This window comes from Cordyceps militaris (assembly GCF_000225605.1).
Source record: "Cordyceps militaris CM01 unplaced genomic scaffold CCM_S00005, whole genome shotgun sequence".
NCBI classification, from domain to species: Eukaryota; Fungi; Ascomycota; class Sordariomycetes; order Hypocreales; family Cordycipitaceae; genus Cordyceps; species Cordyceps militaris.
The window spans coordinates 1,572,464-1,598,788 of record NW_006271973.1 but is presented as its reverse complement, the minus strand read 5'-3'; the positions used below and the strand labels follow the sequence as shown (position 1 = coordinate 1,598,788).

The window sequence follows — 26,325 nt, the reverse complement described above, 5'->3', positions numbered from 1 at the left end:
TGCGCGGGCCGCAGCCACGATGAAGCGTTGGGCCGCGCCCGCGCCCGCGCCCGCGTCGCCGTCCCTCCGCCCCGCTCCCCCCCCCCGTGCCATCTGCTTCTTCCCGTCTTTAGACGAGCCATTTTCTATCGGGGATCAGAATGAGACCGAACTAGTCTCGCTAGTTGGCCAGGTAGACGAGAAATTGGCTAACGAAATCGACACGCGCTGACTTTGGTCTCAGCCCAACTCTTTGACACCACCTGACGTGTTAGTGACCTCCTTCGTGTAAGTCGTGTGGACGACGGAGCACCTACAGATAGACAGCGCACCTCTCTTGTTCCTGCTGCGCAACCCACCAAGTCCCCTTCTTTTTCGCCTCTCTTGGTATTATCACTTGCATTTTATTAGGCTCTGCCGCCCAACACACAGGCGGCGCCGCCATCACGGCGCGTGGCTTGGGCTCCTTCACAATCCCCTCCAGGCTCTCCCCCCCATCCCATCATCGTCCTTCTCACCCAACCCTAGAGCAACCTCGCACAGCATCCTGCAACCCAGCTCACGAGTTCGTTTTCCATGTGATTCCTGTTATTGACAAAGCTGTCTTTGATATCTATCCCATCTGTCCTACTTTCTACTCCCATGCCAAACCCATATCGCATTCTTCCTGCTGTCCTTATGCTTAGCATAGTATCGACGCCCAACCGACTTGACGCTTAAAAGCAATACTTGTACATCACACTATTGCATAGCACGAGCCTAATGTCTCACGTAGCTCTTGGTACTGCGCTCCCGACTCGTCCATCTTCTCGCTACCCCGGCCTTCCCTAGCTTCAGGTACTGGTCGATCCCCTCCCGCTCCCGTATCCTTCCCCAGCTTCCGTCTCTATATCTTGTCGCCTGCTTGGCAACCATTCTTTTACTCACATGCTTCTCCTTGACCGTGGCCAGCCTCAACACTGGCCGAGCCATGTCACGCAAAAAACGCCACGGCGCGAACCTCTCCCACCACTTCACATCCATGCCCACCTCGGCCAATCGCAACTGGCTAAAATGACCGACAACCCTCAAAATCACATCACTCTGCAGATTCGGCACTCAGATTCCAGCAAGAAAACAACAACGGAGTCATCTATTATAACCCTCGCCCAAGTGTATATGCCTCATTTCCATTGCCACGTCAACATCCAGCCTTGCATGAACACCGTCGCTATCATAACATCTAGTTCCTACCAGCCAGCCCCCTAAATAGGCCATATCATATGCAATAGTATGCATTCCTTATCCATCTCGCTTTTCCATTTTAGTTGCACCACAGCCGTACAGCCTTGTCCTTTCCGCCACTGCCAACCTTTTTGCCATCCGGACTCCAATCAACCGCGTATACCTCGTCTTGATGACCAGGCAAGTCCGCCGCCAACTTGTGCGTCGCCATCGACCACACCTTCAGCGTCGTATCCTTGGAAGCCGTCACAAGCAGCCGCGAGTCAGCAGAAAAGGCGCATTGGTATACTGGTGCCACGTGGCCCCGGAGCGTATTGATGAATTTTCCGTCCCTGCCATCCAATGTCAGCACATTCAATCTTGTTATCTTTCCTGAGATGTGATATCAAACCTACCTGGCGTTCCATAGTTTTGTGTGGTTGTCCCAGCCCGAGCTGGCAATCAAGCTCCCGTCCGGGGAAAACGTTACATGGTTGACCTGCTTTTGGTGGCCGAGCATTCGCGCTACAGGTTTTGTCCCCTGCGAAGGGTCCCACAGATACATGGTAAAGTCATCACTTGCCGAGACTAGCCGTTCAGCAACCTTGCCTTGTATCCTGGCAGCCTTCTCGAAGCGTTCCTTGGCTTTGGCCCGCTTCTCTTCCTCCGTTGCGGGGGTTGGCGTGTGATCAAAGTAGGCCGTTCGCAACGCAAACTCGGTGGACAAGGCCAAATGATTAACCCAGTGTGCGTGAGACGAGAGCGTGTGTAGTAGCGTCCCAAGCTCTGCGTTCCAAATTTTGACCGTCTTATCGTGGCTGGCTGTATAGATGCTTCCTGTGCCTCCCCATTTCACGCAGCTGACGCTGCTTTTGTGTCCGGATAACACATGCTCCGTGGTGCCACCGTCCACAATCCACACGCGTACCGTCGAGTCTTTGCTGGCACTTGCCAATCGGGGTGTGCCGTCTCTCCACAGGTGATATGGTTCCCAAGCGATGTTTGTCACCCATTTGGCGTGGCCACTCAACGGTCCGCCAGAAACAGCTTTGCCGGTCACGGGATCCCACAGCCGTACTGTCTTGTCCATACTGCCAGTTGCGAGCCGGCGTCCGTCCGGCGACCACGCGACACATAACACCCATCCCTTGTGGCCAGACAGAGTATATTTAGGCGTTCCGGTATCGGTATCCATGATTCTGGCGGTGTTATCACCAGATCCCGTGGCTAGCAAGCTGCTGGTCTGAGGAGGAAATTGTGCTGCAAGAATGGCTTCGCCATGCGCCGGGATGCGATGTGACATGCGTGTAACGGCTTTGACTTTGAAGACTGCCTGCGGCTCGGCACTCAATGTAACCGTGGTTTCAAAAGGGTTCTCAATGCCATGACTGCGCAAAAATTGTAGCAGATCGGTAGGATATTGGTCAACAATGATGTCGCTGTCGGGAATGTGGATTCGGAACCGATATGGGACGAAATCTTCCTTTTCCTACTCACCAATCAGCACAGGAAAGGGGAATAGCGTAACGTAACTTAGACTACATACTCTGGCTAAAAGTGTATTCAACAGTAGCGACAAGTTTTTCTCTGAAGCATCGGCCAGCGGAACCTCTACCAACGCCTGCTGATTGCCATCCGGGTCGACAAATCGAGCCTTGAAGGAGCCATCAGGCCCAGAGGCCGCGGAAACATCTTGCTGAACACGAGAGCGCTCGAGACCCTCGCGGCGCTGTCTCTTGGAGGGTGGAGGCAAGACTGTCGACATTTTCCTTTTGATATCGCCGTGGTGCCAGAGTCAAAGCGATTGGAAAAGTCGTCGATATTTGGTGGTGGGGCAACTGGCAAAAATATATTAGGCGGTGAAAGCTGGAGAACCGAATGGGAGATGCGGCCCACTGTTTGCATTGGCGCAGCTTTTATGGATTTGGCGCTCGACCACGCCGGCCGTTGAACGCGTATTGCTGAAATGGAACATTTCTGTTGGAGATGGTAACCGAGGTTTGCACGGATTTGTCCTGCGGTTGTGCTGTGTCGGTCAATTGCTGCCTAGATTGCTGCGCCTGTTCTTGCATCTGATGTTGGGGAGCGCCTTGGCCAAGGTTTGGGTTTCCGATGTTGCTCAGTCTTTGTCTTTTATTTGTTGATATTGGTGTTGGATTTTCTCCTTGTCGCGCCCTTTTGCTTGCTTCGATCTCTTGGTGACGCTTCTCTTGGCGCTCCAGACGCCGCTGCCGCTGCGCATCTTCATTCTGAATCGCGAAAATGGCAGCAATCCGCATCTGCATATTTGCAAGGATCTGCATTCTCTCTGGTGGTGAAAGCTTCCTGTAATCTCGCTTGTACTGATTGAATGTTTCTCCCGTCAGCCGTACTGCCGTGTCCGACAAGCCAGCGACTTGGACGGCAGCCGCGGTTTCCGGCCCAAGTGCTGGCAAATTTGCGGCTGCAGTGGTTAGTAAAACAATAGAAACCGGTTTTCATATCCATACCTGAGTCGTCCGTTTGTTCTGCTTCATCATCGCTGGGCTCTGGTGATGGAGGCTCCGGCGTGCCTGGCTCGTGGTTATGCTCGTCGCAAACCATAGTGAGCACCCACCCTCCGACCGTTTTCCGCTTAACCGCCTTTGCCTTCCACGGACAGCCCGTCTTCTTAGTCGATGTTTTGCGTTCTGTTGCCACCGACTTGTATGGTCGGCCACCACGATCACAGACCAAGTCGGCGCGAATCATCTCCATGCTGGGACCATCCGGACCAACCACGCGTGCCCTGTGAGAGCGCGATTTCACGATTTTGTAACCATCCTTTACCATCCGCTCATTCAGATTATCAACCAGATTGTCGTACGTGTCAAAGACGCCTGTGCGAGGAATCGCTACGGCCTCCAAGATACCAAACATCGCGACTGGTCTTCCCCCGTTGGGTGAATGATTGCTGCAAGGTGCGGATCTTGACGGTGCCTGGTGCCAAAGGTGCCACGAAGCAGTAGCTGTGGGGCGGCTGCCTTCAAGTGCCGTCGCGTCCCGTTTGCGACCAGCAAGTCTCAACTACACTTGCTATCATACCTTTTCTGGTCACCAATGAAAAAATCTGCCAGAGCCTAAATGGAGCGTTCACGGATCAAGCCGCGGTCATTGATGCCGAGTCTGAGTTCTTCTCGATACTTCACCAACACGAGCGCATCTCGAAGCGACACACCAGCTTCATCACATTCACGCCGTCCAAAGAAGAGTGCTACTACTACAAGTGCCGCTACTCCAAAGAGAAATCAACCGTTCCAGCCCATATCCCATCCAGCGTCTGCATCGACGCCTAATCTCGCCCCGTCAGACATATCAGCTTCACTGAGCCGGCCCACAACGGCCTCGGGTCGAAAGTCGCGGGCCACTAATGCTTCATCCGTTCTAGGAATAGGAGAGGCCCATACTATTGTCTGTGCAGTCTGTGAGGCGCGTGGCGTTTCGCCCTCCGTTGGCATGGCCTTTGTCAATACTTCTATCGGCGAAGCCGTTCTCAGTCAAATTTGCGACAATCAGTCCTATGTCAAGACTCTTCACAAAATTCGTATAAATTGGCCCTCCCGGATCGTTTGTTTGAGTCAAGGATCAAAATCAACCAGTCTGACGCCGCTCCTTCAAACCATGTTTGGGAATACCCCGATTGACGAGACTGACCGGTCATTTTGGTCCGAGAACCAAGGGTTGGAGTACATAAATAAGCTGGCTTTCGAAACTGACATTCAGCCCATCCAAGTCGCTATTCAAGGCAAATATTATGCTGTGTGCGCTCTGGCTGCAGTACGGACGAGGCTCCTTGTCTGCAATTTGGTTCGCTAACATGGTCAGGCGATGGCACAGATAGAGCACCAGTTCTCCATCACGTTTGCGCCGCATTCATTACGACTGCGTTATCAACCTTCAGATGACACCATGATGATTGACATCTCTGCAATCCAATGCTTGGAAATTGTTCAAAACAGTCATTTGCCCAAATCGAAAGATAGTCTATTCGGGTTACTCAATCATTGCATTACGCCAATGGGAACCCGAATGCTCCGTAGCAACATCCTCCAGCCGCCCACGCTGTACGAATCGTTCATGGCCCCACGCTACGAGGCTGTCGAGGAGTTGACAATCAACGACGAAATGTTTCTAGGAATTCGAAAAAGTACAGAATCCATCTTCTACAGTTACCCCTCAAATGACAAGTTAACTAACTAATCGTAGCTCTGAGGAACTTTCTCGATGTGGAAAAACTCCTTACCAAGGTAATGTTTCCCTGTAGTATGTCACGTGTCGCTAATTTGGTCCAGTTAATCACCATACCGGTAATTTCAGCAATCTCCCAAGCAGAAAATCAGATCAACCAGGTGCTCATGATCAAGTCGTTCCTGGAAGCGGCCAAGGAACTCCACGTGGCCATGGGCCCGGCGATCGCTCCCCTTCTAGTCAAGATCCGGGAGCTCTGTAGCCTCGAGAAGATCGCGGAAATGCTACAAAAAATCACTACAGTATTGGAATCCGACGTAGCATATACAAAATCCGCCCTTGATTTGCGAAATCAGCGAACTTTTGCCGTGCGTTCTGGTATAAGTGGCGTGCTGGATGTCTCCCGGCAAGCATACAAAGAATTGACCGAGGAAATCCACAGTTACGTCGAGCAACTAAACGGTACGATATTCAAGTCATTACTGGCAATTTTGACTGAACCTTTGTCCTAGAAAAATTCGGCATAATTGCGACTCTGAAATTCGACAATGGCCGAAAATACTTCCTGAAGCTCAGCATAGGTGACTACAACAGTGTTGATCCCCCTGGTCTCTTGATCAATGTCGCCAAGAAGCGTGGTAGTATTGAATGCCAGACTCTTGACCTTGTCAAGCTGAATATGCGACTATCTGACACTTCAAACGAGGTAGTCTTTCGTAGTGACGCCATCATTGAGCAGCTGATCACCGCTCTACAAGCAGACGCATCTCATCTCTTCAAAATGTGTGAATCGGTCGGCCTCATGGATATGCTCGCCTCATTCACCCAACTAAGTACGACACGCGACTATATACGACCAGAGATTACAAATAGGTTGGCGCTGAAGTCGGCTAGGCACCCGATACTTGACAAGGTCTGAGCGTATTCTCTGTAGATCTGTCCCAGCTAATGAATGTAGATACTTTCGGAGCGGTTTGTACCTAACGACTATTTTGCCACAGAGCAGCATTGCTTTCATATCGTGACCGGTTTCAACATGGGCGGCAAAAGCACGTACATACGAGCCATCGCGTTACTCCAGATTATGGCGCAGATTGGCTGCTTTGTGCCAGCCGAATATGCCTCCTTCTCCGTTGTCCATAACATCTTCACTCGCATTTCCTTGAACGATAACATTGAAGCAGGACTATCCAGTTTTTCGGTCGAAATGCGCGATATGGCATTCATTCTGCGTAATGTAGATCAACAAAGCATGGTCATCATTGATGAGCTCGGGAGAGGCACCAGCACGCGTGACGGGCTTGCCATCGCCATGGCCATGGCAGAGGCACTTATACAGTCCAAGGCGTTCGTGTGGTTTGCGACTCATTTTCTAGATCTCGCACGGGCATTAGCCAACCGACCCGGCGTGCTGAACCTGCACTTGGCAACTGACTGCTCCATCAGTGAAGCCGGGGTGCCGCACATCACCATGTTGTACAAGACCGAGCGCGGTCCCGAAAGTGATGAGCAAAACTACGGCATCAACCTCGCCAAGGCAATGGGCCTTCCGGAGATCATGATTAGAAAGGCGGAAGAGTTTGTTCGAGCGAGCAGGCTTCGCAAGGAAGCAAACCGGCAAAACCCGGAGGCACAAAAATTGCAGAGACGGCGTCAGCTCATCCTTGGTCTGCACGAAGCTTTGAAGCAAGCAAGAGTTGACGGCGCCGAAGATGCCCTCCCGGGCTATCTTAAGCAGCTACAGCATGAATTCGTCACGCAGATGGCTGCAATCGAGGACGGTGGCTAAGCGACTCGAAACACGTTTCGTCAGGTCAAGAGAGAAGCTCGTGGGGTGATACCATTTTGCAATTGCTATATTCATACATGATCAGTCTGATGTCTGTGTTGGAGCCCAGCTCGCAACAGCTCTCCAGTTGCTACTACTATATATAGTCGCTTCAATTCATTACACACGAGCACATGAGTTCAGATACGTTAGACATATTTGGCCGTTTCTTTGTCACTCCATTGCCAAAGTTGTCTTGGCAACGCGTCGGGGTTTGTCTTGTTGTCCTCGACAATTCTGGCCAGGTCGGGACGGACGTAATCGTTGCCGAGGCGGCCCCAGGGAATCACAAATGATCCACCCTTCTCGAGGGTGATGTCCGGGCTCCAGCCGCAAAACAGCTCCGTGTAGGCGCCGTTGCGCGCTGGGTAGCCAAAGTACGTCAGGGAGGCGTGGACGAAGCCGGGCAGGTGGCGTTGCAGGCCGCTTTGTAGGTTGCCCGGGTTGAAGGTGACGCTGACGACGCCATCAGCGGCATACCGGCGGTGGAATTCGGCGGCGTAGAACTGGTTACCCGTCTTGGACTGGCCGTAGTTGACTTGGGTGATGCCGTGCTTCTTGGGTGCGCCCGTCGCCGCGTCAAAGGCGATGCCGCCGGACGGGGAGAAGAGGTTGTTGGCCAGCGACGAGGCCCAGATGACGCGGACCGAGTCCTTGGGCGCCTTCTTGGCCGTGGCCACGAGCAGCGGCGTCAGCAGCTTGGTGAAGAGAAACGGGCCGAGGCAGTTTGTGGCCATTTGCATCTCGTGGCCCTGGGCGCTGGCGACGTCGGCGGGCGGGAACATGACGCCGGCATTGTTGACGAGCACGTCGAGGCGCGTCTCGCGCGCGAGGAAGGCGTCGGCGGCGGGCTTGACGGTGCGCAGGTCGGCGAGGTCGACGGCGAGAAAGGCCAGGCGGCCGCGGGAGCCGGGGTGGGCCGACTGGGCGGCGGCGATGGCGGCGTCGGCCTTGGCCTGGGAGCGCGCGGCGACGTAGACGGTGGCGTTCTTGGAGTAGAGGATCTGCATGAGCTGCTCGCCGACGCCCGAGTTGGCGCCGGTGACAATGTGCACCCGGCCGGTCTGGTCCGGCAGGTTGGCCTCGGTCAAGGGCGGGCTGGGGATAAAGGCCGACTGGGGCAGCGCCTGGGTGAGATAGTGCAGGCCAAACATGGTGAGAGGCGCGCGGGAGTTGTGTTGTGATGAATTGTGTTTAAGACGAATTGCGTTTGACGAACCTGAGCAGTTGGATCGCTTGGATGATGGTTGCGTGATGAAAGGTGAATAACCTTTTGTTGCTAGCAGGGGGTGAAGACAAGATATACTGGAGCGGAATGACGTGTGTTTGTCTAGGCCCTTTTTTTTGTTTTTCCAGGTTTTGGCTATTGAATGCAACACTCCGTTTCCGTTCCAACAAGAGCACAACTACGTAGTTAATCTCTGTTTCGGAGCTAACGTCGGTAGTAGTCTCAGTTGCGGAGGACTAGCTTCGATTCTGCACCCGCAAGCCAAAGCAGCAGGCAGCCACGGGAGACGTCGAACACGGAAGCGGGTAACCATAGTCACCCGCTTTGTTAGTATCTACAAGCAACCCGAGGGACCAGATGGTGTAATAACAGTCGTGTGCGGCGCGAGTTCTCTGCAGCACCGGCGGGTCAGGGACCGGGCTCCCGGGTCAGCACAGATACGGTCCGTCCAACCGTCCAACCCCTGTAGTCGCCAGAGTCTGGGGAGTGCTAGCATCAGAGACAGAGAACAGAGACATGCAGCGAGGGAATTGTTGTGCTCCCCAAACAGGGTACATGCGGTTTGTCTCGGCTATTGGTTTGCGACCAATTGAGGTGCTCCATGAGATGATCAAATCTGGGACTCGGCACGATGGCGTGGGCAAACATTCGGGGCGACGGCGAGCGTCAAAATGCGTCGGACCTGTGTTGTCGCCGTCGCGGTCACGCCTCAAAGAACTTTGTTCCAAATTTCGGTGTAGGAAAAAAGGTGGCTCTGAAATATAACTTGTCAGGTTTCATAGTATCATATCATCTGCATGTATCGGTTTTGGTGCAGCGTAACACTTGCCAGGCATCACCTGATTCGGGGCGCCGCCACCGATGTAGCACAGACAAACAGGCGAGAAGCGTTCCGCTCAACGGCTAACTTTATAGTAACGCAACAAGTTAGCGGTTGGTCCAACCTTAGAGCGGAATTTCGAGCGTCTCATCAGTTGGTATCACAAAGGTAGATACCGTTTCTTCGCACTGTACAAACCGGGACAAAACTTGACCTCCTTGACAGAGTTGCAAGAAGGTGGTGATTTGACGCGATACAGGTCCCTAATCGAGCAACAGAGGATATCAGCTTGTTTCTCACATTCATCCTGTGCAGCCGCTGGTGTAAGACGACGGTCAAGATGTGGGCTGGCGGCGGGGATGCTGTTTATTCGCTATGTGTAAATAATTGATCAGCAGTATATGCTGTTCCTCGGTCGCTGATACGGAAACTTGGAAGCTTTGTTTTAAAAACATACTCCCTCTACGCCCGTATATCTTTCATTCCCAATTCTATTTCAAGAACCGATCAAGAACTGATTGCATGCCCATTTACCCGTGAGCCTCTGTAGGTGGGGCTGCTGAGCTGGGCCACGACAAACGACAAACACAACTCTTCCACATCACACACACCCAACATTGCCAAAGCTCAATCGTGCTGCATTATGGCGGCTACTGAGAGCCCTTCCCTCGATGTAGATCGCCACATAAAATACTGGAAGCGCTGCCACGGCACCTTTCTGCCCGCTCCATACACCTCCAATGACTCGACACGGCTCACGCTCGCCTGCTTCATCATCTCGTCTTTAGACCTCCTACAGTCGCCGCTTACGCCCCCAGAGCGCGCTGCCATCCGGACATGGGTTCTCAGCTTGCAGCATCCAGACGGCGGCTTCTGCGGCAGCGCAACGCACGCCCCAACCGGTGCGTCCGCCGGCGACGCCAACCTGGCTGCCACCTTTTTTGCCCTCGTGCTGCTCGCGCTGGCGGCCGTCGGTACGGGATCAGAAAAGGATGAGCAGAATGCCTTTGCGGGCGTCCGGAGGAAACGACTGTTGCGCTGGCTGAAGCGCTTGCAGAGGAACGAGGACGGTGCCGTGGCGCAGATGCTCTGGGAGGGCGAGCCGGTGGGCGGTCACGACGTGCGGAATAGCTACATGGCGGCCGGTATTCGGTGGATGATGAGAGGGAATGTGCAAATGGGAGATGGGGGCTGGGTGGAAGATTTAGATATCAAGAGGTGGACCGAATTCATCGCCGGGACGCAAACGCATGATGGTGGCATGGGTGAGACGACGTCGCATCAAGAGTCGCATGGTAACAAGATTGTTCAAGTACCTTTCCGCTCAAATACTAACGCTTCATAGGCGGATACACATTCTGCGCGCTCTCTGCGCTCAGTCTGCTCTCAAAGCCCGGCTCGGCAGGCGACAGAGCAAAAGCAGCAGACGAGCACATTCCTGACCGTGCGCAGCTACTCAAATTTCTGGCACATCGCCAGTTTACATACCACGCCGAGGAGGAGATGGAGCGCGACGAGGACGAAGAGAACTTTGTCGAAAAGGAGCTCGCGCAGCTACAGCTCGACGGCCCTCCCGCCCTGATAGGCTGCAACGGCCGCTGGAACAAGAAAGCAGACACTTGCTACTTTTGGTGGGCGGCCGGTGCACTATCGGTAAGTGCCCTGTAGTCAAACGAAAATTCTTGGTTGGTTCTGACACCCATCGCAGCTTCTTGGCCAAGAGTCTTTGCTGCGTCGAGAGCCGGCCAGAAACTACCTGACGGGCATCACGCAGCACCGCATCGGAGGGTTCGGCAAGACGACTGGCGCACCGCCGGACATTTACCATTCGTATCTTGGTCTCACCGCACTGGCGGTCATGGGAGACCCCAAGCTCAAGCCGCTGCATGCCGAGCTCTGCTGCAGTGTCGAGGTGGCGGCCTGTATCGCCAAAGCCCGAGATGGCTTGCTGGCGGCGGAAAAGGCGAGAGCGGCGACGAATTGGGAAAATGACGGGTTTTGGTAGCAAAATTACAATCCATAATGAAAAGGCCACGAACAAATATGCGCTCGCAATTGCGGTGTGATTTAGCTATATTTGAGATCACCGGAAAGCTAAACACAGTTCCAGAGGTGTGGTTGCAGGTCACGAAAACACTCACTCCCATGGCGTTCTTGGGATTAATGAGTAGTGTTTATACGAAATGCAGTCTATATTTTTATTATGTTGTATCTCAATTTTTTTATCATCGTATATGGGAAGGATATAAGTCGTTCGTAGCGGATAGCGATAGCGCCAGAACCTGCCTAATGTTCTGCGCATACCCACTGTAGCTTCCATGCCTGTTCGCCCCATCGGGACTTTTCCCATTCATCATTCAGTCTACCACCACCGCCATGTCGTCAAACCCAGAAGAAGGCTCGCAACCGAGTCCTTGGACCAGCGATGCCAAGAAGAAATTCGAAACGTATGCGACATGACTGCCAGCTTTGCGACAACCGCCGCGCAGAAACGGGCTAACCGTCGACACTGCCAGGAAATCCAAGAGCGAGTTTTACGATCCGTGCCAGGAGGCGGCGCAGCGAAGCTACAAGTGCCTATATAGAAACAATGGCGACAAAGCCATGTGTGCCGACTATTTCCAGTGCGTTTCCTTGTTCAGAGTTTTGACATCGTGACCAGGAGGGGGCTGGTGCTAATGGTGATGTGCGACTAGGGCGTATCGCGAGTGCAAGCAAGCTTGGGTAGGTTTCTTGACGAGTGCCTGGAACATGGAGATTGATGGACGCTGACGACTACTTCTTGACAGACGGAAAAGCGAAAGAAGGACTCCGGCAGCTTCTGGTGACGAGGCAGTAGGGCCGACCGATCGAGTAGCCCAACCCAGACGAGCGATCAAAGGCAGATGGGAGGGGCTGTCCGACAGACTGGCTCCGAGGTTGCATATACGGCTTTCGGCATGTATCATATCCGCCTTTGATGTTTGTTGTCACGTAGCGACTGCTGCGACAACATCGTCAAAGTATGTACTTTTACGAATCGACCACAATATCGTCCAGTCCAACAGCGTCTTCAGAACACGTAACAGCTCGGAATGTATCCGCACCAGTGCTCATGCACATAAGGATTGATGTGCAGACGGATTGTTGAGATGCGCAAAAGTGCAGCGTGGCTGATGACCTTTGGGTGTGGAGAAGTTGTTTTCCATATTCGCTTCACGGCCGAGAAAAGGTCAAGCACATTCCTTCGCTTACCAAAGCAGAATGCGTCTGTATCTCGATAATGACGGCATTGTCGCCTTCACGAAAAACCATCAAGAGGTAGACTATCCATATGCATGTAATACTGATACACACGTGGGACAGCGAACGATGACGGGTGACCTTCGACGCCTTTTGAAACTTATTAACACAGGACGAGAAAGTTACGATCGCGGCAACAGTGAGACCCTAGTACTCTACTTAGGGCATGATACAAGGACATGTAGGTGAAATATGATATTGTCAACACAGTGTGAGAATATAACACCACATATTCTATACTCGTAACTGTTATGATTAGATCGGCAATTTTACATCGCCTGAAAGAATTTTACTATAGGGTAACAGCGATCCTGGCGCTTAAATATTTGCGGTGAGTGTCTTGACAATGCTTCCAGTCGGCCAGATCCACTAAGAATTCAATGTCTTGGATGCCATTGATTCAATCACCGCCCCTTCGCGAATTCGGCGTCGAACTTTTGTGGTCAGCCTGCTTGGTAGCCTGTCTGGAACCGGTCGTGCGCGCAGAGACACCGGAATGCCATGGTCAAACCTTTCTTAGTCATCCCAGTAGTTCCGGTCATCTCTAACCCGAACTGACGTATTCAAGCATTCAGTCACTCACCGTCTTAATTAACTTTCATGCAATCACACCAGCATGGAGCATGGAATCATCGAAGACATAGACCTTTCCGAGGTCAAGTTCATACAAAGAATCTATGATGGCAAGTACTCGGAAATCTTCAAAGTCGAAGCATTAGGGAAAGTCTGTGTCCTGAAAGTGGTACGTTGACTATGTTTGACGCTGGTTATGCTCAGCTACTAAGCCCAGCCATTCGCACGCAGTATCACGGGCACTGTAACGCATACTGGGAACCCGTGGAGTCGACGCTCTTTAGGTGGGAATCAACTGCCTACCGCCGATTTAAGGAGACGGGCCTATGCACAAGGGGTATCGTACCTGACTTTTATGGCCCCATCACCACCATCGACCCGGGACAGCGGCCAGAGCTGAGGTCGTTTTGTAAAGACCCTTTACCGCCTAAAGCGATCCTGATTGAATACATTCCTCGCGTGCAACGTATATCTCTAGAGACCTATAGCGAAAATCGCGTGGCCAAGCTAGCCGACCTGCTCGCTGAAATTCACGCTGTACGTGTTGTGCATGGCGACCCGTACCCACGAAACATGTTCATGGCGCCTCACGAACATGGCGAAAGGCTACTCTGGATGGATTTCGACCGGGCACGTACGTTTCCGCTGGATCAGGATCCCACAGATGAGGAAGCGAAGAAATTTACACTTGACATGGCGCTCACGAGGGAGTATATTATCCGCCCGGCGGTAAGTTGCAAGCCTCATAATGTACCAGCAGCGCTGACCGCATGCAGACGGGGGAAGACCCGGACTGGATTATGATGTGGACAAGGGAAATGACATTGCCTTTTGGAACATGTTGAAGTTTCATCGTATCCCCCCTTTCATATCCTTAATTTGCGATTAATCCACTGCTCTGCAAGTCAGCACTCTTCCAATACAACAGTAGTTCTTGCTGATAAGTGAGCAATGTCATCGAGCGTGACAGAGGTAAGAGCGTAGATGGAAGCATAAATAAGAGTGTGTTTCTCACAGTCTGGTCCCAGTTTCATAATGCACTCCAAAACTACCAGATAAATGGCAGTTTTGGGCGGTGATGTACAGTTTATTTGCGGCAGCGGCGCCAATTGATGCGCGGCGCGCGACCAACTCCACCAGAAAATCCACATCAACCATCAACGCCCGTGAAACCTGACCTGACGACTTCACAAATCAGCGCAAACAAACAACTCAACCGCAAACGACAAGTACTCATGCAGAGCTCCGGGCCGCGTCTCAAAAATGGGGTCGATCTCCAGCTCCAGTCGGCCTTTTACGACCAAAACTGGAGCACTGTCGTGCGGCTCGCTGAGAAGCGTGCCAAGATGATGAACGATCCGTACTACGAGGTGAGAGGTGTCGCGATGCGTCGGATCGAATCCCGCGCGCTGGAATATTACCTGCTCGAGATTTGATATTGGAAATGTAGCTGATACCTGCCGCAGGTGCTCAAGATCTGCGCCGAGAGCCAGCTCGACGACCCGGCGGCCAAGTATGCCGCCATTACGGCTGTCCACACATACGTCAAGGATGGCACTGTGGTCAAGGACGCAGACGGAATTGATCTTTTGGAATGGGCTACACGGCATTTGCTCGAGGAGCATGACTTTGCCCAGACGCTGGGGCCTCTGCGAGTTCGTGCCGCCAAGGCCTCGCCCAAGGACCAAAACCAAACGACGCGATGTCTAGAGTCCTGTCTCTTGCATTGGGACCTTGTCAGCGCGCAACAAGTAAGCGTGAAAAGCTATACATTCGGCATTGATAACACTAACGAGCCAGATTGCTGCGCTCATTGACAAATCATTTCCCCAGGAGAGGGCATTTCTCTTCTGGAATATTGTCATCACCCACCTCCTAGCTGTATGTCCCTTTGCCAAGGAAAAATTGCAGTGTACTGACTGCCTTGAGTTAGATATCTACTCAGGCGCCGCCCGAAAAAAAGAAGCTCTATGGCATGTTGGCGCAGAAACAGATCGAGCGAGCCGCACAGGCAACAGAGCAGGCAAGTCCACCGTCCCCGTTCATTGGACCGTCACTAACGGCGCCGCAGGCGGAAAACAAAAAGGCGCTACCGCCTCGCAGTATACAAACAGAGGAAGAAATTCTCCTGTTGTACGAGATTGTCGGCACCCATGGCACCGCGGCCGACTTTGGCAAGCTTCTCGATAGTGCTGCTCTGAACCCCGTCGAGCAGCTCAAGCAGGGTCGCAAGGAGGCCCTCATGTACAGCATAAAAAAGCTTCAGAGAGACGAAAACTGGCAGAGCCTGTATGAAGTTTGCCGAGACTGTCTATCTGTGTCTGATGACAATGGAGAATTAACGTTACAAGCCTCCGACTGGGAGATTTGGCGGCTCTTCATCACAGCCGCCAGCCGAATACAGCATGTCAACGCGCAGTATGTGTCCCTTTCCACTGCATGACCTTTTCTGACATTTTTTCTCAGAACAACTGCGGCCGTTCAGGACTTGCTTCTCAAGTTGTCCAAGGCAGCAGAATCGAAACCCATTTATAAGCGCAACGTCATGCTTGGGCGTGTTTCTGCGAGCTTCCAGCTATTGGAGTCAGACGGGCCTGATGCGGTAGATTCCAGCCCGTCCTCGCTGCGGCTACGGGAATTGGTCAAGTATATCAATAACCAGGCGCCCAACCCCTCGTGCTTTGATGATGTCCGACTCTTCGTGGAGGAGCTCGACGCTGGTGGCATCGACTACCTCGCGCATCACCACTTTTTGTCGCAAGAGCGAAGCGACAATCTACCGGAGCTGAGGGAGCAGGTATTGGCGCTCAAGTTGAAGTATTTTGCTGCGACATGCCCACAGACGTACAACACGGTCTCCGCCACTGATGAAAAAAGCACATCTCGTCAAGCACAATTCAAGAGCGTCTACGCAGCCAGTATGGCCCTGTACAAGCACATTGGTACGATAGCTTCGTACTCGTCCCAGTCAACCAAGGATGTGCAGTCCGAGGTCGCCCTTGTTGCCGCATTTTGCCTCATCAGTCTTGCAGATCAGGTCTCGTCTTCATTTCCGACGACCGAGTCTGCGCAATACCTGGTGCAGGCACTGCTTCTTCTCCAGCAGCAGCTCAACTCGTCTCCCAAGCACAGCCAAATATCCCTCCTCCTCGTCCAGCTCCACCTGCGTCTTGGATCAACCTCCGAGGCGCTCGCCGTCTGGGAGACGCTGGCCGTCAAGCGCACCATCATGGACTCGCTCGCGCCGCTCTTCTACGACCGCCTGTCCACGGTGGCGCCCGGCATGATCTCGCCGCTGACCAATGCCGGCTGGCAGCTGATGTCGTCGATCAAGACGCACTACCAGACATCACTCAAGATGCGCATGCCCCGGCGCTTAATCGACGCCTTCCAGGACGGTAGCTACAGCAGCGTGCTGAGGGTGCCAGAGTACATGGAGAATCTGCGCGTGAGCTGCACCAGGGCGATGAGCCTGGTGGAGAGCGTGCGCTCGGAGCGACTGCTTGGGCTTTCGGACACGGACTTCCTGAGTGATCCAAGATTCAGTAAGCAAGACCTGGAACGTTGGGGGTTTAATCTGACTCGTGTGTTTAGCTGAAATCTGTGATGGCACAAGCATGCACGAAATCATCGACTACGGATCATTCCCTTCGTGGAACCACAGTGCGACACCGGCCATCTACCAGCGGCTTGGACTTGGGCCAGCTCCCAGCGTAAGCACCTCTCTAAAGGTATCTTGACTATACTGACACCTTGCAGAACCACAGGGCCCATTTGTCCTTGCTCGCAGAGGCATTCCAGCAGACTCTGGCCTACACGCCGCCCAGCTTTTACAAGGTGCCGATAGCAGGATCCGTCGCAGACCAGACCTATGTCATTGAGTCTCTCAGCCAAATCGCCAACTCCTTTTCCAAGTTCCTCCCAGACGCGGCCTCGGCTTGTACCGAGTCGGAGCTGCAGTACTTTGAAGTCGTCAGCCTGCTCGCCTTTCTACTCCCACTATGCGCCGACCGCGCAGCCAATCTAGACGAGCTCGTTGCCGAGCTCACCAGCGCCATTACAGCCTCGCTCGAAGGCCAGCGCGACTACCTGGCCGCCCTGGCCTCGGGGTCTGACATGGGCAGCACAGCACTGCTGCTGCAGTCGCTACATCGCGTCGTGCTGCTGCGCGACACGGCCGTCGCCGTCCGGAACGCGTCGCAGTGGATCATCCAGTTCAACGACAAGCAAAAGGAGCGCGACCGCTCGGGCCAGAGCAACCTGCCCAAGGACGTCGTGGCGCAGACCAAGGCGCTGGGCGTGGCGGCGGACGAGGCGCTCAAGCAGGCCAAGGCCTGGATCCTGCGGCTGACGCAGGACACCAAGTCGGGCGGCGTGGTTGAGAGGGGGATTAAAACGTTTGTGTATGGCGGCGAGGAGGGGAAGTTGTTGCAGGGCATTGTGACGGACAGTACCGTCTTTGATCTGGTGGGCAGCTGGCGCAAGAGCCTTGCTGGGTGGCAGGGAATCCACTGGCAATAGACTGCCGACCAGTTGTCAATATAGCACATATTTGAAAAAGAAGAGGAAACTGCGTCTGCTGTTTTCTTTTCTGCTTCACCACGAATTTTGAACGAATCATCTTCAACCAGTCAACTAGTCAATAAGTACCAAGGAACTAGGCAGGAAGAGATGCCACCAGCTCGCCACCTAACACTTCAATCGTTTGTCCGATATTTTGTACACGAGAATTCTGGTACCTCGCTAACGTCCAGTCTGATCGCTGCGATATATTGACCTAGCGAGTTGAGGCGAAGAGCGGGCTGCATAAGCACGACAGAACAACTTCCTAGTTGGGCTACGTATTCCACGGTGTAAGCTGACTACCTTGTGAGAGACAAGGGCAAATAAATACTGGCAGGGTTGCCACTCGCATTTCCCATGTGCCAGCAATTTATCGAATAATTCTTCTTTTGCCCTGTGTGCGGATTTTTTGGCACTGATTTCTCCCGCAGACTGTACACAATGGCTTCCGGCAAAAAGACTGTCCTCATCACTGGGTACAAGGACACTGAGCGCCTAACTTATGCGATGTCGACTAACACACTGTAGCTGCACGCCAGGCGGCATCGGCCATGCACTGGCCCTCAAATTCCATGAGGCTGGTATGTCCTCTTTCTCTTTTTATTTTCCTATCCCGTTCGGCTTGATCTACCAGAGACGACACTGACCCGGTAGACTACCACGTCATCGCCACCGCCCGCCGCGCCGAGGTCCTCGAGGAGCTCACCAAGATGGGCATGAGCGCCGTCTCGCTCGACGTCACCTCAAGCGCGAGCATCGAAAAGTGCAAGGCGCAGGTCACCGAGATCACTGGCGGCACCCTTGACATTCTCGTCAACAACGCGTGCGACAGACCTCCCTCTCCCCGTTTCTCTCCCTCACTGAACCACGTTTTCTCGCAGCGGCCTCCTCTACATGCTCCCCGCGACCGACATCGACATGGACGGCGTGCGCGCCACGTTTGAGACCAACGTGTTTGGCGTCATGGCCATGTGCCAGGCCTTTATCCCGCTGCTGATGCCCGCGCGCGGCCTCGTCGTGCAAATCTCGTCCATCTCGGCCGTCGCCGCCGACCTCTACGCCAGCGTGTACAGCGCGACCAAGGGCGCGCTCAACTCGTACTCGCGGAGCCTGCGCCTCGAGCTGCGCCCGTTTGGCGTGCGCGTCATGGTCGCCGTCACGGGCACCGTGCGGTCCCGGATCGCCGCCAAGATCTCGCAGCGCCTGCCAGAGGGCTCCCTGTACGCGCCCGTCGACGACTTGTACGTCAAGCGCCACCGGTTCAGCCAGGAGACGGTCCCCATGGACACGGACGTGTATGCCGCCAAGATTGTCGCGCAGGCGGTCAAGGGCGAGGGCTGGCTCGGCGGCTGGCTTGGCCGCTCGCCGGACTGGTACTGGACTGGCGGCATCGCGCGCCGGACGTGGCTGGCCCAGTACCTTCCGACGAGCTGGACGGAGAGCATGACGGCGGCGCTGTCGGGGAATGACGAGATTACGAAGCGGATTCATGCGGCGCAGGGAAAGACGGCGTAAGAGAGCGGGTGTGTTCTATTTTCTGCATCCAGTTAATTAGCGATCTGAAAGATTTTACCTCTTCCTTCTACTCTACCGGTATCTTGAGCAGTTCAACTATCAGCGAGAGGTCCAAACAAGTAGCCAATCGATAAAAATGATATGAACAAAATAGAAACATGACACAATATGCCCTTGTCGTAATCACCGGCGTGGGCGCTCCGTTTGTTGCGACCGTCACGCGTCCCTTGCGCCGGTACAAACGCCGGTACAAACAGCGCGTGCTCTTGAGTACACTTCGCGTTTACAAACACCATCTTTCCTTCCATATTTACATATTCCCTTCCGTATTTACATCTTCCCTTCCATCTTCTCACCTTCACCTCAAATTTGCAAATCATCGCCGGCTTCCACAAAACAAATCGTATACTCATTGACCACGATGGGCGGCCCTCGGGGCGGCTCGATACCCCTGCCGCGCATCAGCGGCTTCTCCGAAGACTTCTTCTACAAATCCAAGCTCAAGCCCGAGGACGAGCACCTCATGTCGGGCATGCTCGCCAGAAACCGGTTCCAGAAGGGCAACCGGGCGGCCCGCTCCTACGCGAACCTAGTTGTGCTCTTTCGGATGCTTCTCTTTTACACGCCGCTGAAGCACCATCCGCACTTCTGGGGGTGGGTGGCCCAGGACTGGGGCATCAGCACGGCCGGCAGCCAAAAGATTGTGAGCAACGTGGCCAACTTGTACTCGGACGCGCGGTATGCGGCGCTCGGCGTCAACGCACAGAGAGTCTCCCTCCTCGTGCGTCTGGTCGACGAGTGGTTGTTGATTCGGCCGCGACCGGAGATTGCCTATTATGAGGATGTGGATGAAGCAACTCTTCAGTCCAGGCGGAGCGCCTGGCTGAATATTCGCGACTACCATGTCGACATGCTCATGGACTCGAAGCTGCCGGCTAATCTAGTTGGAGTCGATCCTCCTGAGAAAATGGTCACATCTCTCTGGGAACCAGACCCGGAAGTAGCGTAAGCTATGCTATCCTTTATTCTGGCAAAGGGGGGAAGTCAGATGCTGATAGAAATCGAACAGCGCACTTTTGAAGGAGACGAAAACTACACGAAAGCCGAAACACGTCCTGCACAAAGTTGGCACGCCCAAGTCGCCAGCACCGCAAGCGTGGCTCCCCGGCCCGGAAATGGAACGAAAGCGAAAAGTGTCCCCGTCAGAACGGGAAATTGTGGAAATTGACGAGAGTGAGCCCGCCTCAGCAGGCAGTGGCTCCATCTTTGACGAGCGTTGCTTCATTCCGGTCCTGGAGAATACCCAAGGCACGTTGAGGCGCCCCCTACCTGCAGACGCTCCAAGTAAACGGAATTGTTCTGCCGGCAACCACACCCCGGAGAAGTACTATGCCGGTGCATCACCCGACAGCCCCGACTTGATCGACTTGACACCACCCCAGCCTGTCCAGCAGCAGCAGCAACAGTCTCTGCCGAAGCCTTCACCAGTCCTCATCCAGTCCAAGCTAACCCATTTCGCCAACCCCTACGCTGCCGCCGCACCAGACCGCCGCCCAGAGCTCAGCGCGCAGCTGCAGCGCGAGTCCAACGAGATCCAACGCTGGCAGGTCCAGCTCGCCGCGCGCCTCGAGACGGAGACTATTGGCTGTGTGCCGCCCACCGCGCACCATGGTCCCAACGGGGCAGCGGACGGCGGTGACGGCGGCCAAGGGCTCCGGGCGGCCGAAGAGTGGGCGCAGTACGATGCGAAGCTGCGAGAGATGGAGGCGCGAGTGGCCGCGCTGGAGAGGGAGCACCGCGACGACGCGGCGTGGGGACGGTCCATGGGCTGGTTCTTGTACGATGCCAATGGCAGGTCGTTGAGCGCGCTACAGGATGTCTTTGGGGCGATTGATACCCTGCAGAAGACGTCGGCGGCGTTGCTGAAGAATATGAAGAAGTGCGAGTAGAAGGTCTGGAGTAGGTTTGTGTAGGAGTTTTGTCGGTTTCGGGTATATAGGTGTGAGTTATGAGGGCTGAAACTTCGTGAAGGAAATATTGACGACAATGCACGTCTTCAATGCTGTTCTTTGTAACTATTGTTCTACTCTTGTTGTCTAGATTATTTAATAATCTATACTGATGTAATTATTCTAATCATCTCAATTATCTTCGTAGTATTTCCAGTTTTTATTATCTTACTCCCTTTTTTCGTACTACCCGGCTCTTACAGTTGCGTGGTTGGAACGAGAGCCAAAAAGGGCTGACCAATACTACCAACTCCAGTATAAAACCACAGCAAGAGAAAAAAAAAAAAAGCAATCGAATATTCCCACGCGACCCCATTTGATCAATCCAAAGTTGCCCACCGCCACTGCGCTTCCCACTGTGCGCTTGTTCCTCTGCTGCCAAGTTGCACTGTAGTTTGGTAGGGTAGATACCACAAATAGACTGGCCGTATCAATCACCACCAGGTCATTTTTCAGTCAGAAAAGCGCCGCTCGGCGTTTCTCCCTCGATGTTTCCTATCCCTCAACTCCGCCCTTATCGCGTAACACGGCATGATGCACCTTCGTTGTGCCGCATCACCTGCATGTCGGGAAGGCGCCGGACCAGTTGTGCCCGTCATCGGAGCGCCGGCCGACGGCGCGCGGGGGAAGTGGGTGGGACCGACAATCAGACGACAACAATTTATGGGCGCTTTAGGGCGCGCAAGTTGAATTATGTCATCTATACCATTCCTCTTATTTTCCCTTCCTATTGTTCGCCATATTTGTGTATATTTATTCGTCGTCGTTATGCTAAACGTTGTGGTCGCGTGCACGGCGGCAGCAGCAGCAGCGCTACTGTGGCTGTCTTATACATGGGTGAGCCCGGCGAACCGAGCCTGCCCACTTTGCGGAACAAACCCCCGGCTTACCTACTTGTAGATCCGGACGAGGCGATTCCCGCAGACGGTAGAGCTGACGAGACCGGTCAAGGAACATGGCGGCGACGACAAGACGCCGCTCATCACGCCGCTGGACGGCCTGGTCTGGCAAGACGAAAAGCCCAAGCAGCTGCGGCCGTTTAAGCCAACCTACCACATCACCCTGGGTATATATATATACATCCATCAACCTACAGCACCATGCGTACCAGACTAACGCGCGGCCCAGCCTTACAGGCCGACACGCCCCAGGAGCTCATCACCATCGACCGGGACTACCTCTCGCGCGTGACGCTGCGGCGCTCGCTGCTCGCCGCCCACGGCGGCACCGTGCACGGGTGCACGCGCCCCGGGCACGCCGCCGTCCGCGAGCTCTACGCCTACCTCTTGGGCTCGTACCTGCCCACGCGGTACCCGACCATCTTCCGGCGAACCGGCGACGGCGGCGGTCTGCTCAACACGGCCACGGGCGCGACGCACCCGCAGCGCCGCCCGCCAGACGACGACCCCGCGGCGGCGCTGCGCATCCTCGGCGAGACGGTCGAGGAGGACCTCTTCCTGCTGCGGGAGACGCCCGCGGGCCACGAGTCGACGGCGTTTGTGTGCTGCTTCCCGGCGGGCTTCGACCCGAGCGAGAAGCTCGGCCGGCTGCTGCGCGAGATCCACCGGCCGGTGCCCGGCTACGACCGGATCGCAAAGAGCATGGAGCGCTTCTTTAGCAAGCTGGAGGTGGGCAGGAGCGTGAAGCGCATGAATGTAGGGCGCCCGGCGTTCTCTTGTTGGATTTGGGTATAGATGACGCTGACGAGATTTGATTCGGCATAGTGGTCTGTTCAGACGCACGACCAGCTCTTCAACTGCAAGGCAAACCCCGTGCTTGCCAATGAGGACTCGAACACCCTTGACGACGACAACATTGACATCTCCAAGGTACATATCTCCCCCCAAATAACACACCCTCTACGCAGTCAAGGCTGAACCGCGCCAGACCTTTGTCCGCATCGAGCTCCAGACCCTCACCCGGCTACCCGAGACGCGCGCCATCCTCTTCTCCTTCAAGACGTACATGTACCCCGTGACGCAGTTCAAGGACGAGGGCAACGGGCCGGCCTTTGCCGACGCCGTCGAGGGTCTGGGATCGGGCAACGCGCCCGGCATGGGCGTCTACAAGGGCAGCCCGCGCTGGGGCAAGGCTGTGTGCGAGTACCTGCGCTCCTAGTCCCACGCATTATTCAAGGTGAATGAAAGCCTCTTAAGAGGGTGATTTTAATATGCTACAATTATTGTCTCTATTTACACTGTTATGCTTTTCTAATCAACAACTCCATGTGGTCAAACACGCTGCTTTACGCTGCTTAATATCTACCTACACCGGCATCTCTCGCTTCGTATCCTTGAAGAAAACTCCCCGTGCATGCACTTTGTACTACTGCTCATGAAAAAAGAACCAAATCCAGAAGAAGATCAAACAAGAGGCATATGCTGAAACTTTTAGCGACAGAAGAAAAGTCGGAAGAAAAAAAGGGAAAGACGCGCTTCTATCCCCATGACACGAGGACCTTTTTGCCCTTCTTTCCCTTTTTCCCTTTGCCGTCCTCCGCCTCTGCCGCTTCTGCTGGTGTCGCGTCCGCGGACGAGCCTCCGCCGCCCCATTGGAAGTTGGACTCGGCGTGGCCATAGTCGCGACGCACGCCGCGTCCCCCACCATAGCCAAAAATGGTCGTCGTCGGCTTCGGCGCCGCTGGTAGAGCGGGGAAGTTGTCTTCGCTCCCGCCGCGCGTGCTCGCCCGCTGCGCCGCCGCCGACGACGAGGCCGAGACCCAGGACGGGCGTGAGGAAGAGGAGGATGCCACGTTACTGCCACCGTCGCCGCGCGACTTGGACGCGGCCGACGCAGCGAGCGACGGGAACAACGAGGCAGCCGGTGCACGGGACGTGGCCGCTGCCGGCGTCCATCCCGGCGGCCCCGTACGCGTCACGGGCGCCGGCCCGCCGAGGCGGGTACTATTCTTGAGCTTGAGCACGCGATTAGAATGCTTCTGCGCAGGCGCGCCGTGCGGTACCCCCGGGTTGGCCGCCGCCGCCTGCGCCCATCCGCTCGAGTCCGACGTCTCGCCCTCCATGCCGCCAAGGCCTGGCAGGCTCGGGTAGTCCTCGTTGATGGCGCGCCAGTCCTGCCAAGCCTTGCGGAGACTGTCGGCCTTGGCCTTGCTCTCAAAGAGGTCCGCAACCTCACGCGTCATAGTGCCGAGCGCGTTGGACGACACGTCGACAAAGAGCGTGAAGAGGGCGTCAATGAGCTGCGTTGCTGTAAGCGCGCCGCGCTGGTACGCGGAAACGTGCTGACGAAAACTGGCGAGCTTGGTGGTGTCATTTCCGAGGAGGTTGGCGGCGCGCTCAATGACAGAATTGTGCCGGACGAGCCGCGCGCGCTCCTCTGGCGTCATGTTGGCTGTGTCGGTGAGCGAAAGCATGTCCATGGGATCGGCGAGGCTGGCGCCGGTCGCGGGACCGACGCGCGGGGTGTTGGAGGAGCTACCGTTACGTGGGGAGGCACCGCCACGGCCGGCGGTGGTCGCTGCCGGGGCAGGGGCTGACAGCTGGCCGCCGAATGTGCGCTGGGATACCGATTGAGCCGAGTGGATAGCCATTTGTCGCTGGTAGGCAATCTCGTCTCGACGGAGACCCTGCGCAGGCACAGGCTGGAATGAGTCTTCGTTTGGGTCTCTACCCCGTCCACGACCCCGTCCCCTCCCGCCGCCGCCGCCGTCTCTGCCACCGCGTCGTTCCTCCTGATACGGCTGCCGCAGGTCAAAGCCCGCCATGTCCACCACTCTTGCATCGCGTCCGACCGTCTTGCCGCCAGCGTGTTCGGCCAAGTTGTGGCCCTGCAGGTCCATGTTGGATTCGAAGACGACAAACTTCTTCTCCATGCATTCCCTATCATTGCAGAAGTAGTGGTCCTTTTTAAAGTGCTGCTCAAGCGCATTGTAGTCCACAAAGTAGTGGGGCTTGCGTGAATCGCGGCGGTCGCAGAGGAAGCAGCGCTCGTGCTTCATGCGGCAGTGCTCGTAGAGCTTGTCGTCGTCGTAGAAGCGCTCGCCACAGAAGCCGCAGAGCGGGTGGCCCTTGAAGCCGGTCTGGTCGGCGGCGCCGGGCTTGTCGTCGCCGCGGCGCATGTGCTTTTCGAGCTCGCGATCGGTGAAGAGCTCGTGTTCGTGGGTAAACACCTTCTTGTTGCGCGTGCACAAGTCGCACATACGCTTCTTATGCGTCGACTTGACGTGGCGGTGGAGATCGACCCAGCCGAGGCCGGCAAAGTCGCACGAGGCGTCGGGGCAGTTGTACCGGAGTAGAAGCACCGTATCGCCGACAATGTCCTCGTTGGTGTACTTGATGCCAATGTTGGTGTCGATGCTGGTGAGGTCGGTGGGTTTGTAGTCTTCAAACTTCTTTTCAGCGTCGTCTGTGAAGATGACATATGGAGCTTCGGTCTGGCAGCGATTTGTTAAAAGACTAGAGTCATGTCTACTGTATGGCTTTGTGACTTACTCGGCAGTGAGCACAGTCCTTGGTCTTGTAGAGCGCTCTCATTCGCAGACCGCAGATATGGCAGGTCTTGTGGTTGCAGGGAGCAATGGAGTGGTGCGCCACAGGATTGGCACAGATGAAGCACACCTCCTCGGCTTCGTCGTCGTCGTCGTCAGGTTTCTGCGTCGCCTGGTGGGCTGGGGCCGCGATGCTGTTGGCGCTGGCCTCTTCCTTGGCAGCACGAGCCGCAAGAGCGACATCTTGCGCGGCGGGCTCGGCGGGGAGGTCGTCCTGTTTGGCGCCTCCACGGTTGCCTCCACGCCCACGTCGGCCACCACCTCCGCGGTTACTACTCTGACCGGCGCGGTCACCTCGTCCTCTGTTGCGATTGCCGCGTCCGCGAGAAGCCTGGCCTCCGCCGCCGCCTCCTGGTGAGGATCCAGCCTCTCCCGGCATCGTTGTGTTTGCAGGTTGCTGTGTCGAGAGTGCTTGGGCACGGTTCCGCTTGATGGTGCTGTAAATGAGGGATATGGTACCTGTATACTTGATGCCGGATATATAAACGTAAAATGTCTGTATAATGAATGTGGAAAAATTGTGAGGGAGGGTAAATCAAGAGCTTGCCAGAACTGCGAATTTGATAGCGGGTGTCTCCAGGGCTTCCACTTATTTTTAGAGGGGCACCTCTC

At 55.0% G+C, this 26,325-nt stretch overlaps 12 protein-coding genes across 12 annotated transcripts in view; 8 read left to right on the top strand and 4 right to left on the bottom strand.

Annotated features, from left to right (window-relative positions):
- CCM_06848 (uncharacterized protein) overlaps nucleotides 1-1,036 on the top strand; it is a gene marked incomplete at both ends in the record, with an annotated part of 2,228 nt that extends 1,192 nt beyond the window's left edge. Inside the window, 3 exons of the mRNA XM_006671986.1 lie at nucleotides 26-204; nucleotides 255-267; nucleotides 857-1,036. Of these exons, the coding sequence (XP_006672049.1) occupies nucleotides 26-204; nucleotides 255-267; nucleotides 857-1,036 (372 nt within the window). The remainder of the gene's footprint in view (nucleotides 1-25; nucleotides 205-254; nucleotides 268-856) is intronic.
- A 246-nt stretch (nucleotides 1,037-1,282) lies between these two features.
- CCM_06847 (WD repeat protein) lies at nucleotides 1,283-2,947 on the bottom strand (the record flags this gene model as incomplete). The annotated part of the gene is made up of 3 exons (XM_006671985.1): nucleotides 1,283-1,535; nucleotides 1,599-2,671; nucleotides 2,729-2,947. The coding sequence occupies 3 exons, from the start codon at nucleotides 2,945-2,947 to the stop codon at nucleotides 1,283-1,285; spliced, it is 1,545 nt and encodes a 514-aa protein (XP_006672048.1).
- A 151-nt stretch (nucleotides 2,948-3,098) lies between these two features.
- Nucleotides 3,099-4,080, bottom strand: CCM_06846 (uncharacterized protein; the record flags this gene model as incomplete). The annotated part of the gene is made up of 2 exons (XM_006671984.1): nucleotides 3,099-3,625; nucleotides 3,672-4,080. 2 exons carry the CDS (start codon nucleotides 4,078-4,080, stop codon nucleotides 3,099-3,101), a joined length of 936 nt encoding a protein of 311 aa, XP_006672047.1.
- A 1,137-nt stretch (nucleotides 4,081-5,217) lies between these two features.
- On the top strand, nucleotides 5,218-7,177 carry CCM_06845 (DNA mismatch repair protein Msh4, putative; the record flags this gene model as incomplete). Its single annotated transcript, XM_006671983.1, has 5 exons — nucleotides 5,218-5,347; nucleotides 5,407-5,447; nucleotides 5,493-5,850; nucleotides 5,901-6,221; nucleotides 6,390-7,177. 5 exons carry the CDS (start codon nucleotides 5,218-5,220, stop codon nucleotides 7,175-7,177), a joined length of 1,638 nt encoding a protein of 545 aa, XP_006672046.1.
- Nucleotides 7,178-7,365: 188 nt separating this feature from the next.
- On the bottom strand, nucleotides 7,366-8,370 carry CCM_06844 (short-chain dehydrogenase; the record flags this gene model as incomplete). The annotated part of the gene is made up of 1 exon (XM_006671982.1): nucleotides 7,366-8,370. The coding sequence occupies one exon, from the start codon at nucleotides 8,368-8,370 to the stop codon at nucleotides 7,366-7,368; it is 1,005 nt and encodes a 334-aa protein (XP_006672045.1).
- A 1,537-nt stretch (nucleotides 8,371-9,907) lies between these two features.
- CCM_06843 (geranylgeranyl transferase beta subunit, putative) lies at nucleotides 9,908-11,269 on the top strand (the record flags this gene model as incomplete). The annotated part of the gene is made up of 3 exons (XM_006671981.1): nucleotides 9,908-10,559; nucleotides 10,610-10,917; nucleotides 10,973-11,269. 3 exons carry the CDS (start codon nucleotides 9,908-9,910, stop codon nucleotides 11,267-11,269), a joined length of 1,257 nt encoding a protein of 418 aa, XP_006672044.1.
- Nucleotides 11,270-11,640: 371 nt separating this feature from the next.
- CCM_06842 (uncharacterized protein) lies at nucleotides 11,641-12,092 on the top strand (the record flags this gene model as incomplete). Its single annotated transcript, XM_006671980.1, has 4 exons — nucleotides 11,641-11,711; nucleotides 11,781-11,888; nucleotides 11,961-11,988; nucleotides 12,054-12,092. The coding sequence occupies 4 exons, from the start codon at nucleotides 11,641-11,643 to the stop codon at nucleotides 12,090-12,092; spliced, it is 246 nt and encodes an 81-aa protein (XP_006672043.1).
- Nucleotides 12,093-13,162: 1,070 nt separating this feature from the next.
- Nucleotides 13,163-13,964, top strand: CCM_06841 (Protein kinase-like domain; the record flags this gene model as incomplete). The annotated part of the gene is made up of 3 exons (XM_006671979.1): nucleotides 13,163-13,288; nucleotides 13,324-13,848; nucleotides 13,896-13,964. The coding sequence occupies 3 exons, from the start codon at nucleotides 13,163-13,165 to the stop codon at nucleotides 13,962-13,964; spliced, it is 720 nt and encodes a 239-aa protein (XP_006672042.1).
- Nucleotides 13,965-18,123: 4,159 nt separating this feature from the next.
- Nucleotides 18,124-19,197, top strand: CCM_06840 (short chain dehydrogenase/reductase, putative; the record flags this gene model as incomplete). The annotated part of the gene is made up of 4 exons (XM_006671978.1): nucleotides 18,124-18,158; nucleotides 18,211-18,263; nucleotides 18,337-18,505; nucleotides 18,564-19,197. The coding sequence occupies 4 exons, from the start codon at nucleotides 18,124-18,126 to the stop codon at nucleotides 19,195-19,197; spliced, it is 891 nt and encodes a 296-aa protein (XP_006672041.1).
- A 421-nt stretch (nucleotides 19,198-19,618) lies between these two features.
- On the top strand, nucleotides 19,619-21,146 carry CCM_06839 (uncharacterized protein; the record flags this gene model as incomplete). Its single annotated transcript, XM_006671977.1, has 2 exons — nucleotides 19,619-20,202; nucleotides 20,267-21,146. 2 exons carry the CDS (start codon nucleotides 19,619-19,621, stop codon nucleotides 21,144-21,146), a joined length of 1,464 nt encoding a protein of 487 aa, XP_006672040.1.
- An 828-nt stretch (nucleotides 21,147-21,974) lies between these two features.
- On the top strand, nucleotides 21,975-23,324 carry CCM_06838 (uncharacterized protein; the record flags this gene model as incomplete). Its single annotated transcript, XM_006671976.1, has 5 exons — nucleotides 21,975-22,043; nucleotides 22,107-22,272; nucleotides 22,335-22,834; nucleotides 22,931-23,035; nucleotides 23,094-23,324. 5 exons carry the CDS (start codon nucleotides 21,975-21,977, stop codon nucleotides 23,322-23,324), a joined length of 1,071 nt encoding a protein of 356 aa, XP_006672039.1.
- Nucleotides 23,325-23,643: 319 nt separating this feature from the next.
- On the bottom strand, nucleotides 23,644-26,092 carry CCM_06837 (C2H2 finger domain protein, putative; the record flags this gene model as incomplete). The annotated part of the gene is made up of 2 exons (XM_006671975.1): nucleotides 23,644-25,599; nucleotides 25,658-26,092. The coding sequence occupies 2 exons, from the start codon at nucleotides 26,090-26,092 to the stop codon at nucleotides 23,644-23,646; spliced, it is 2,391 nt and encodes a 796-aa protein (XP_006672038.1).
- Nucleotides 26,093-26,325: the final 233 nt, after the last annotated feature.